Source organism: Antrostomus carolinensis, unplaced genomic scaffold (assembly GCF_000700745.2).
Source record: "Antrostomus carolinensis isolate BGI_N321 unplaced genomic scaffold, ASM70074v2 scaffold22534, whole genome shotgun sequence".
Lineage (NCBI taxonomy): Eukaryota > Metazoa > Chordata > Aves > Caprimulgiformes > Caprimulgidae > Antrostomus > Antrostomus carolinensis.
Genome location: NW_010308980.1, coordinates 5,588 through 17,747, shown reverse-complemented (window position 1 = coordinate 17,747; position 12,160 = coordinate 5,588). Strand labels below are relative to the sequence as shown.

Below are 12,160 nucleotides of genomic sequence, written 5' to 3'. Positions count from 1 at the left end.
CAGCCGAAATCTGATAAGGGACTGCTGTCAGCCCCGCTTATTGAGGAGGGAAGCAGAAACTGGTGGTGTTTTGAGGGGTGCAGATAAGAAGTGGGCCTCCTGTCAAATAGAGCATGATTAATTACCTTCTATCCTGGCTCCTGCTTTGATAGGAGTGTCTAATGGTCTGCAGGCTTGCGGATCAGGTGGTGACATTCCTGTTGGGAGGTGAGAATGCTTGCTGTGGAAATGCCCTCTGTGTAGGGAGAGATTAGAACAGCCATGGTATGGATGGGGAGGAAGAAGGAGAGGTGGTTTCCCTTCAGTATACCTTTGCTTTTTATTTTAACATTGAGTGCTTGAGCCAGACTCAAACCAAGTTGATAAAACTTTCACACAAAGGAGCTGGGGTGGCTGAACAGGCAGCCAGGGTTTGTCCTGGGAAAGGAATTTGAGAAAACCAGGAACTGGGATAAGTACGGGGTTCAAGTTGATTTGCTCGTATCCTACGCTTGCTGAACTGATTTTTACCTTTGGGAGAAGGGGGAGATCATTCATCCCAAGTAATTACTCAGTATCCTTTCAAAGGAACATGAAGATCTCTTCAAGATTTGGTTCAAAATTAATTTAAATCACTGCACTTTCCCAGTCTCCTGGGGAAAACCTATTCCTTCTGACTGTCTGATATCATTTCTCTTCTGAACATACTTAGAGTGGAAGCTGGAAAGAGCAGTTCTTACCTTACCTGTACAGGCTGTGGCTTAAAAATGTCCCCCCTCTGCCTGTTTTTCACTCTAGAGTGTGCTTTATTGCACTTTGAATGTTACTCTGCAGAATAAATGTTTGGGATTCTCACCTCCTTTGTTCCTTATCTAAAAATTGACACTTCTGAGAGTAAATTGAATAGGGAAAAAAAAAAAAAGGGAGGTGATTGAAAAAGTACTGCTCCAGGCTGGCTATAATTAACTGCTCTTTGTCTCTCACATGCAGGACAAGTCATGGCTTAGACTGCTCGCTGATGGGGAACTCCCTGCAGTGGGCATGGCTCAGCATGAGGAGAGGAGAGAGTGGTTCTTGGCAGGGGATCCCTGTCGTGGAGGACTTGGAAAGCTAAACAGATCCCTGTAAAGTGAGAGGGGATTTTATGATTTGGTTAAGAACAGTTTTAGGGGCAGTTTTCTTTGTTTAACTTCAGTGTAAACCTTCAGAATTAGGTGTAAATCTGAAGTCTGGCTAAAATAGGATGAAGAACGGCAGAAAAAACCCACCTTGGGCAGCATGCTTGGGTGGGTGAGAAAAACATCAGTCCAAAGCTTAGGTCCCTTTCAGCAAGCGGGAAGGCTGAGCCCCAGCACTGAGCGAGTGGCTGTCACAGGAGCAGAGCCCACGTTCTGCCAACAGCTCAGCCATCGCCCCTTCCTCAGATACTGGGGACACCAATCGATGTAAAACCAGGCGTTCAAAGATTATCTGGTGTTTACAGCTTCCTCAGACCCTTCTCAAAGAGCTCTTGAAGGACAAAAATCAAAACAGTTGCTCCTTCTGCCACTCCAGCATAGAGGACATAGGGGACATTCAGGCCTATCCATGTGAGCCCTTTAGGCTTCTGTTACATCTGCCAGAAACAGAAGAGGCTTTTGAATGGGGTGAAACGGCTTGGCAGAGGGGGCTGCTTATTTCCCTTGAAGGACAGAGATGTTAATAGATACAGTCAGGCTTCCTCCAGGGAAACTCTTTATTCCAGAAACCCGAATTGTAGTTACAGCTGTCTTTCCCTTCAGAAAACCAGGAGCCCATAGGCTATGGGATGATTCCTCCTACTCCTTCTTCAGTTTGCTTGCCCTAGAGTTTGTCTTCCTGAGGTTTCCATGCTCATCAGCCATGCAACATCCCTTTTCCAGTGGAAACAAGGCTCCTTGTCAGCCCCTTTGGCTGATTCCTGGCAGGAATGGCCCATGCTTGCATAGCTGGAGTTATACTAAAAGGAAAAAAAGTAATTTACTGAGAAAACTAGGAGAGGAGCAAGTCGTCTTCCTCACCCTCTTCTCGAGTCAAGCAAGGCTTCCGGCTCTCTGCAAGCACAGTATGTACAGCATTTCTGAAAGCTGGCGGAATAGAGAGGCTTGCAAGTACAGTAAAATGAGTTTGCCATCAAAAGGCAACAAGTCTTATGCTGTGCCCCCGGCTGCTGACCTTTCCCTCTGGAATTCTCCCCTCTGACCTCCGGATCATTAATCCTGATGCTGCCAGATGACAGTAATCCATCATGGCCCCTGACAAGCCTTGCAGCCGCCTGTGAAAGGATCCGCTCGGCTTCAGCATCCAGTCCTCCCATGATACTCATTTTTCAGCCTTTCCTGTTGGAGTGCTGGGGGTTTCCAATAAAGACTTTATCACCTCGCCTTTCCTCGAAGAGGGGCTGGGGGAGGAGAGAGCTGTGCCGGCAACCTTTCCGTGCTTCCCAGCAATTTTTCCCCGTCAGCTCCTATGAAACACACAGAGCCTTGGCTCATTCAGTGAAGAGTACAGTTAATTTGCCAGGTCCAAAACCCAAATCATTCTTTGCTACCTCTGGGAGATACTACTTTGAGTGATACTATGAGAAAGCATGGGAGAAAAATGATTGCATCTCCATGCTTAAGTGGTAGAAGGATGGAAGTAGTTTTGTCCCTACTGTAGAATTTCTCAGCCTGCATAAAGAAGCTTTACAGGGAGAGGAAAAAAAAAATATGGATTTTAGCTTGGTTTATAAAGCTCCTTATTTCAAGGCACTTTGATCTGTGGGTCTTGTTTAAAAGCAAACTTCAAGAAGGGAAGGTGTCAAAGGGGTAGTAACATGAGGTGGGGAGGTCAGATCTGATTGCTGTTTCTATTCCAGCTATGAGCCGGCTTGCTGGAACTATATTTAAGCCTTTATTTCCCACTGATGTAGATAAAGTTTGTCTCTTTCACAGGAGTGTTTCTATAAATTTACTTGAGTACTTTTTCAGATGCTGAAATGGGAGAGTCTAGAGAAGAGAAAATCTGTGTTTAGGACAAATGTAGTATATTTAAAAGTAGATATTTCCTTATACTTCTATATTAGCAGCTTGTTTGCCTGCAGAGCCTTACCCACAACCCTTCCCTTCCGCTCCCCATCTGGTCACTGTCCAAGCAGAGCTGGATGAAAATCCCTTCTGGACAAGTTAATGCCATTCCCTAAATTGGATTGGGGAAAAGTGGGTGGCTTTGAGCAGTGTGGGGTTGCTGGAGAAGTCGGGGAGAGGATCTTGATGCTGCCCCAGTGGAGCAAAGGCTTAGGATGCCACTTAGGACACCCTGGCTTTCCTTGCTGCTGGGGCAGAAATGCTGGATTGTTAATGAAAGGGCATTTTAAGGGGGGAAAAAGCCACCCCTGGCTCTTCCTAGAGACCTGAGAGATAAATATTTCCCCACTTTTCTTTTGGAGTGGGCTGGGTGTGACTCTGGCTACTGTGGCTCAGCTGATGTATGATAACTTCAGGCTGGTAACATGATCACTCCCAGCCCTCTGTGTGTCTGAAATGATGCTCTGAATCTTTGCAATAAGACACCAAGACAAAATGGTGGTTGAGGAAAAACCGAAGCAAACTGAGGATTGCATTTACACAGGCTGGGACCAACTCCTGGCTTGGGGCAGCCGGCTGGGATGGATGGAGCCACAGCACGTTTAAACAGCTTGGAAATGTTTCTCTCTGTTCCCTAAGGGAACTGCTGTATCTGAAACGCAGGAAAAGGATCTGATGCAGTTGGTGAAATTACTGCTTTGTGGACTTTTCTGTTGTGGACAGGGAAGGAGTTGTTTATACAAGGCAAGGAAAAGAGGATATGATAGATATAAAGTGATGGAGCATGCAGACCAGGCCTGATCGGGTTACTCTTTGTTTTCTTATAGTTTAAGAATTAGTAACTTGGTGAAATTGAAAGCAGCCCTTTTAAAGCTGAAGAAGTTTACTTTTTCTATCTAGTATCTCATTAACCTGTGGGAATTGGTACCATGAGCATTATAATGCATAATAGGCTTCAAAAAGAAAAGAGTGGGGAAAAGAAAAAAAGATTACACTTACATGTATAATGAGGACATCTGCAGAGCTGAGCTGAAATCCTTTTCACTAAACAGAATAAAACCCATTTATAAGGGCCATAAACTGCTCTGCTCTGGGGCATTAACTGAATCGCTGGCTGATGAGCAGTGGCAGAAGTCTCCCCTGTGGGTTGGGTATTCCATAATTGTCCATTACAGCGCTTCGCAGGCTTTCCTGTAAAGGCTGGTGCTGACCATTGTGGTAGACAGGATACTGACCTCAGATGGACGGCTCTTTGATCCAGGACAGTATTTCCTATGCAAAATAAAAGGTTTGCCACATCAGCATTTTTCCCCCCTTCTTCGTTTCCTTGCCTAAATCTCATTAGTTTGACCTTTTCAAACCCTGGACGCTTTATCACTTTAAGGTGCTGTTGGACTATCAGGTTAAAAATCAAATTTTCTTAGCTGTGTTAATCCACAAGATGACCAAACTGAACAGGAAGGATAGAGCTGTTTCCCTGCATCTGTCCTGTACTCACAAGGATAGAGCAGGACCTTGTTTCGGGATCCAAAAAGTGCTTGGATGCCCAGCGATTCTCAGCAGCCGCGAGGGTGCTTGGCTTTGCTGTGTGACGTTCTGTTACACCACTTGTTGTTCACCTCCACCATCAACACCCTTTCTCCAGCCCTCACAACAAGTCACTGCTCCAGCAGTTGCTACCCAGGTGGCCCCGTCAGTGTGTCATTTGGGAACCTGTTCAGGGAACAGGAGCAGGAGGAGGAAAATGCTTTCTGAGAGCAGGAGCTGCTTGTGAGGGAGGAGGGAGGTAAATGTACATGGAGGAGGGAGATCCTCTTAAATGTCACGTACCCTTTTCTGGTGCTGTTCCGGAGCAATACATGATAGCAAATCCTGGGGAGTGAGGGAACCGAATCCCACCCTGCTCAGCCCGTTCCTGAAGCACAAGCAATAGAGATTTTATCTGAGATTACCCTGGGAGCTCATAAAAAATGATTCCTCTGTGCTGCTCCCTCACCCCCTAGGACTGAATAGTCCCTACTTCCCCTCTTTCTATTTGAGAAGTTGCTCTTAGCTGCAGGTTATTATTTGTCTGATAATTGCTTTTGCCTACAGGAAAGGATTTTTCATGAAAAGGACGTGCCATGTAGCTACACTTCTCTGGCTCATTTACTCACCCGTAGAGAGGCCTCAAGTCAAGCTACAAAATAGTTGCCTGAATTTCCTATTAGAAATAAGATCGATAGCCCCGACCTGCTGGTTTCCTTGCCCTCATTTCTCTCTGACTCCATGCTGCCTTCCCTGCTGTTTCCCTGCAGGAACTCCCATCAATCGGATCCCCATCATGGCAAAGCAGATCCTGGATCTCTACATGCTCTACAAGCTGGTGACTGAGAAAGGAGGGCTGGTGGAAATCATCAACAAGAAGATCTGGCGAGAGATCACCAAGGGCCTTAATCTGCCCACCTCCATCACCAGTGCCGCATTCACGCTTCGAACCCAGTGAGTCTAGGCTGGGTCTAGGAGCTTGGATGTGAACACAGAGTGGGAATTGGGGAGTACAAACTAGGGACTAGAGTGAAAAAATTGAGCCTAAATTCTACTCTGTGGTCAGGGAAGAGCTGATCAATTGCTTTATTTATCCCTTTTACCCAAGGCTTGCAGCTTTTACTTTCTGTTCCTTCTCTTACTTTTCTTAGCAGTGATCCTTCCTAAACTCATTCCCCTTCTGTCCTTCTCTACAATCCCAACACTTGCCATCCCCTTGTTTACTGTGCACCTTCCTCCATCCTGTGCCTTCTCTGCCTGTCACAGCTTAAACTCCTTGGGGCAAGGAGAGTCTCGCTCTGTCTCTGAAGAGCACTTGGTACATGATTTGTAGGCATCAAGTATGAACTTGATCATTTAATGTCTGTTATCACTACGAAGTTGTGGAAACTTGTATTTAACACCTACTTACTGTGAGCATTGCTTTTCTGACCTGCAGTACCTCACAGTGATAAGGCAAGCAAAACAAAAAAGAAAGAAAAAGTAGACTAAGCAGAGGAGAAAGAATGGTAAAAGTAAACTTAAAATTTAAGCAGTAGGGTGGGGATGCGCTTTAGTGACTCTAGGAAACTGCACGCAGCTCTTATGCAGACTTGGTTTTCTGGAAAGTTATTAGAGCCCCTGAGTTCCAGAAAGGGAAGCTCCTTGCCATTTCTTCAGCCTTTGGTACAAACAGGCTATCTCCTGCAAACATGTCCCAGAATTCAGCAAGAGTGGTAAGGTTTGGTGCTGCCCCATACAAATGACTTGGACAAGGGTAATTCCTCCCTTGCATTAAGCATTACGGTCCAAGATCTTAATTCTTACAATTTTAGATGGTATCTCAGTTGTAAAGGAATTCTGGATGACTCTTTTCTGTGGGTGTTGTAGTCTGTATGCTTCCCTATAAACATTGAGTAAACTCAAGGTGTCTTTGAGAGCTGTGCTTCATGCTCAAACTGCACAGCGCTTATCAAACCAAGCACAGCAGACAGACCTCAGATTTGCAGAGGATCACAGTCTGAAAGCCTTCCTGAATGCAACGCTTGCTGCTACAGCCTATAATTTCATGTTTTGTTGAGAAAGCTATTTGAGTTTCCATGTGCTCATCTCTCTCCCAGGTATATGAAGTACCTCTATGCCTACGAATGTGAGAAGAAATCCCTCAGTTCTCCTGCTGAGCTTCAGGCTGCAATCGATGGCAATCGGCGGGAAGGCAGGCGGCCCAGCTACAGCTCCTCTTTGTTCAGCTACTCGCCCACCACCACAGGGCCTCCTTCCCTCCTCTCTCCCCCAAAGATCCGCTTCCCCATCATCGGCGTTGCACCAGGCAGTGGGACCAGCAATCCTCAGGTGTCTCCAGCAGCAGCTGTCAGAAAAGGTCAGCTACTTGTACTCGCAGTAAAGAGAGTGGCAGGGTTAAGAGGTACAGGCACTGAAATAGTTATTTTCCTTTTTGTCCACCCAGACTAGTTTGGACTTGAGAGCAGAAGGACTTGGGTGGCTCAGGGTTTGCAGAACCTCCTGCCTGATGTTTAAACCTTTGCACGCTCATGTTGGGAAGGGCTGTGGGAGGGACTAAGTAACTCTTTCCTTTTCTAGGTGACGGTGTGCCCTTGACTGTGTCTATGCCAAATCGTATTGCTGTGCCAGTGACCTTGGCTAGCCAGCAGGCAACTGTGGCAGCAAGAACAGCCACCCTGGAGCAGCTGAGGGAGAGACTGGAGTCAGGAGAGCCTCCGGAGAAGAAGGTCTCGCGGATGACGGAGGAGGAGCAGCGGCTTTTTCAGCAGGCTCTTCAGCGCAACCTGTTCAGCATGGCCCGGCAGATCCCCATGAAGATCAAAATCAATGGCAAGGGTAAGGACCACCTCTAGATACACAAAAGATCTTTGCAGACTGCAGCAGATTCTGCAGATTAGCAGAACTAATCTCAATCTAGGCTGTCAAACACCTCTTTGTGCACTGGCATGATTATTTCTCTGTGTACCAGATGGACGTTACCATCGGGAAGCTATTAAAATGAAGCACAATACCTGCAAAACTAAACTGTAGCAATACATTGTTAGGTTTTTATTCTTTTTTGTTGATACATAATCCAGCATCTCTGAATCCAGCCTGAATTCAGAAACACCCTAGCTGTGTTCAGAAAGCTCAGCATCAAAGCTCAGAAAACCACTTCACCCATACAAGACCCTCGCTCTGAGCTCATGACCTCCTGGGTTGATCACACTGAGATCACTTCAGGACTCAAGCTCTTATGTTTCCAAAGAACTTGCACAGTGTGGGGAGTTACCAGGTTCAGTTGATGCTAGTTCAGTTGTCCTTGCAGCAGTGCTGTGTTGCATGCTGGGAGTATGCTCCTTCGTTCATGGGAAGCACGTGAGGTGGCTGAAATTACTGTGGACCACATATCTGAGCCCCCTGTGTTTCATACCTGATGTATCCTTAGGTTGGAGAGCAGGTTGGTTTAACCTAGCTAAAGGCAGTCCTGGGATTCTGCACTCAATGAGATGGCTTTTGGAGGGGAAGCTCTGTCATATACCAGATGCTCAGCTTTCCCCTGCCCTGCTCTCATCTGAGCCTCTCGCCAGCATTGTGCTGCAGGGAATGATTTTCTGTCCTTTCCTGGTAAAGGAGCCTTTTAATTGATCGTGGAGGTAACAGCTTTTTCCATATGGGTAGCAGACTGCAGGAGATGCTGCCCAGCTTTTAGGAATCCTTTGTCAGGTGTGATGAGAAGGCCACAAAGATCTACAGGGGGCCCTGCGCATCCCAGGGCTTTTAGCAAGTCAGGTGATTTCTTCCAACATCTGCTGCAACCCTACGTACAGCCTCCAGGCACAGAACTCCTGGCAAGGCTGGGTTAGAAGGTCACGTCTAAGCAGCATTCATGGCCTGGGAAATGCACTCCTGAAATGCTTTGTAAAAAGGGGAGAGTCACCCTGTAAAGGTCACGTTGTCAGAATCAATACTGCTCTATAGTGGCTTCAAAAGCTGATTAAGTGCCGTGGCTCCCTTACCTGTCCTGGGGGCTGCACTTCCCTGGACAGCAGAGCCTCAGAACATTTCAGTCTCAACACCTGCTTCCTCCAAACCTTTTGATCCATTAAAATTAAAGGTCTCAGACCCCCTATTAATTGTACATTTGGATGTAGGCACAAGGCCAGGCAAGTTTGGCACGGCATAGAGGAAAGGGAAGAGTTGTTCTTGAGGTCTTTGCTAGAAATATATACAGCAAAGGGTCAAAGCAGGTTTCCCTCTGAAGCAGTAGCAGCTTGCTGCGGAGTTCAATGGGATTGGGACTTTACATCATGGTTCCTGACAGCTATGCATCACATTTACATTAAAAACCAACAAAACAGAAACCAAAATAGGCAGTAAAAGGGAATACAAATTTTATCAAATCATGTTCATTCTCTCTCATCTCACTTTATTTTCTTCTCTCCACCCTGAACTTGCTAAATCAATGTGCTAGGAGCAATTCTAGTCTCTACAAATAGTAACAGGTTGAAGGCTGAGCCCTGAGAACTCAATACTATTCCCACCTTTGTTAGGTGACTGTGGATAAGTCTGTCCTGTCTTTCATGCCCTAATTTTTCTGTATGGGTAGGAAAAATTAGGATTAGAAAAATAAAAATAGGATTATGATTTGTAAAATGCTTTTCAGAGTCAGTTTTGAAAAGCAGCATGTGAGCTTATCATAGCTTGGGAGCAGCTTTTAGGTGAAATGTTAACAATGTCTTTAGCATTCTTTACAGGGACAGTGGAGTCGCTGTCCCAGCAGATTTGAAAGGAGCTGAAAACACACATTTTACATGCAGTGTCAGAGCCTGAGCAGACTGTCTGCATAATCTCTCTCTGTTTTAATAGCCCGATGCCCTAAAACCAACATGGTAACCATGATACGGCTGTGCAAAGTGGAAGCGTGCATTCATGAGCGCGGAGAAGCAATCCTGCAGCCCAGGCTCATGGTTAGGAGTTGCTTCAACTGGAGTTTCAGAAGCACCTGGGAGAATTTAATGTTCAGATACAATTAATCACTGCACATTGAACCCCTTTGCTGCATTAGAATTTCAGAGCTGCCCATTGCTGGCTTGAAAGGACTCTTTGGGATGAGGATATAGAAAAATAAATATTTTTCACACAAGCTGTACGGTCAGCCAAGTAGAGCATTGCTGGGTTGGAGTCCTTGGCACTGTGTCCCCTCCCTCCAGCGGCCACTGAAGCTGCTGCAGTCTGAGCCCTGCACAGCTCCCCAGGAAACTGCCACCCCCAGACTGCTGCCAACACAGCCACAATATCCAGCTGATTTAAATATGATCTTGCTTCATGTGCTGGCAGCTCGCTCTTTGGAGGGGATGTTCATTTGGCCCTCCAGTGTGCAAGCTGGGGAGAGATTTGCAAATGCCAGTGGGCTCCCAGCACATATTCAGTGTACACCAAAGCATTTAAACACCTTTGTAGACTTATCTTATCATAGGACTGGAAGAGGAGACAAAAAGAGGGCTGTGTGGACACCTTTGATCATCTCTGGATAGTGTGGGGAAATGGGATAGTTACTCTCTAACTCTGCATCTCTTCTTTCTTGAAAGAAGATAAACCAGACTCGGCGGCAGCAGCAGCGCTGAATTTGTCACCTAACGGCATTGGGAGTATTAACATGTCAGTGGAGATTAACGGCACGATTTATGCTGGTGAGAAAGAACTGCTCCCAGGGATGGGTAGAGAGCCAGGCTGGTGGGGCAGGGTAGGACAGGAAGAGGGTGGTGTGCTCCCAGGGGCGGGTCTTTGCCAAAGCTCAACACACACAGCCTGTCTGGCTTAAAACGTTCTATGATTTCTGTTCTGGTTGTCGTCCAAGATTAATGCCAGTTAGCAGTGGCAGCAGTTAGAAGTCCCTTTCCTTAGATTTTTACAATACTATAGAAGTGTTAGCAGGATGGATTGTTATCCCTCTCCTCCTGCTGAGGAGTGCCTTTACTCAGCTTTTCCTCTCCCGTCTCTGAGAAGCACGAATTGCTGTTCCCTGGGTTCTGCTGAAGCCCATTGACTCCTGCAGGTGACATTCACGGGTCCTCGGGCAAAGCCCAGGAGGGAGGCCTGGCCCTGCAATGCACTGAAAGGTGCTTTTCTCCTCCCAAGGTGTTGAAGCCATTTGGGATCTTTCAGTCCTCTGTAAGCAAAACATCCCTGTGACAGAGGCTGCCAGAACAAGTCCTGGAGGATCCCTTCTTATCTCCTGGTTACCATTGACCCTCTCATCTGTCTCCAAACCTGCTTGTCTTCCCACTGAGCCTCCTTTTCTTAGGATGCAGTCTTTGGGGTTGGATAGACTGCTCTTTGCTCTGTCCTTCCCAGCTGTGCCACCCCATAGTCCCAGTAACTCTTCTCTTTACCTCTCTCTGCCTTGCAGGAGTGCTCTTTGCCCAGAAGCCAGTCGTCCATCTCATTGCAGGCTCCAGCACCCAAAGTTCCTGCAGCAGCAGCAGCAGCTCCCACTGCTCTCCCAGCCCTACCTCATCCCGGGGAACCCCCAGCGCAGAGCCCTCCACCAGCTGGTCTCTCTGATGGATGGCCCAGCCTGCTGTCTCTCACACTGGCCTCCGGCAGCTCTTCCTCTCTGCTCTCAGCAGGGAGCGAGCAGGGAAGGAGTGGCACGTATTACCTCATCTCAAGAAACCTGCTTTTGTGGTTGGCCAATGGCAAGATGATGATGCTGATGCTGAAACCTTTCCATGTCAGCGAGTTTTTCTTCATCATCTGTTTGTCCAGCCTTTTTCTTTGTTCTCCCCTTTTTTCCTCCCTTTTGCTTTTTGTTTTCTTCCTCCTCCTCCCAGGGTTTGCTGTGTTCCTGTTGGGGGGTGGGACATGGAGGGCGTTGGGGGGACACACCTGGCGTTTTTCAATCAGGGATCGTCTCTAGGAGCTGCGGGTTGAGAGATGGCTGAGACGTCACCAAGGCAGGTGGAGAGACCTGGAGCTGGGAAACTTGGTTCTCCTCAAACCAGTAGCCACAAGGACCCTTCCCACAAAATAACTCCATGTGTTGACAATCCAAAGAGCCAGCGGGGTGCCTTGCCCCTGTCCTATGTCTTCTGCTGCAGAAGGGCCACGCAGCTGCAGAGCAGGCAAGCTTCCTCACTTTTCTTCTTCAGGCTCTGTCTTGGTCCGGTGTTTGTACATCCTCCCCTAGTACACATGCCCTTGGCTCATGAGCCTCCTTCCCCCTCTCTGAGGTCCTGGCAAGAGGGGAAGGATTTTTCCACCATTACATTTGACCCATAGACACATCAAAAACCTCTTGATTGGCTGCTTTGTTCTGGCTGGTGCTGCACTTTTCCCTAGTGCTGCCTTCAGGCTTTCAGCCAACTTTTAAAAGCCCTCAACCTTGTCTCTCTCCTCTTGAGGAACTCATCCCACTGACCTTTACCCTGACAGCCTGAACTTCTTTTGGTGTGCTCTTTTGATCTTGTGCCCCCTTGACACAAAAGAGCTGTCATTTAGGTTGATCGAGGCTTCCTGGAGTGACTTCCTTCTCGTAAGGTGTCTTTAAATAGCTCCTGGAAGCTCTCCAGATCCTTGTGCTT

General features: G+C 47.2%; 1 protein-coding gene across 1 annotated transcript in view; it reads left to right on the top strand.

Moving 5' to 3' along the window:
- ARID3B (AT-rich interaction domain 3B) overlaps positions 1-11,305 on the top strand; it is a 29,196-nt gene extending 17,891 nt beyond the window's left edge. Inside the window, exons 4-8 of the mRNA XM_010165967.1 lie at positions 5,363-5,546; positions 6,692-6,951; positions 7,173-7,430; positions 10,166-10,267; positions 10,987-11,305. Coding sequence (XP_010164269.1) covers positions 5,363-5,546; positions 6,692-6,951; positions 7,173-7,430; positions 10,166-10,267; positions 10,987-11,141 — 959 coding nt within the window. The 3' untranslated portion in view covers positions 11,142-11,305. The remainder of the gene's footprint in view (positions 1-5,362; positions 5,547-6,691; positions 6,952-7,172; positions 7,431-10,165; positions 10,268-10,986) is intronic.
- Positions 11,306-12,160: the final 855 nt, after the last annotated feature.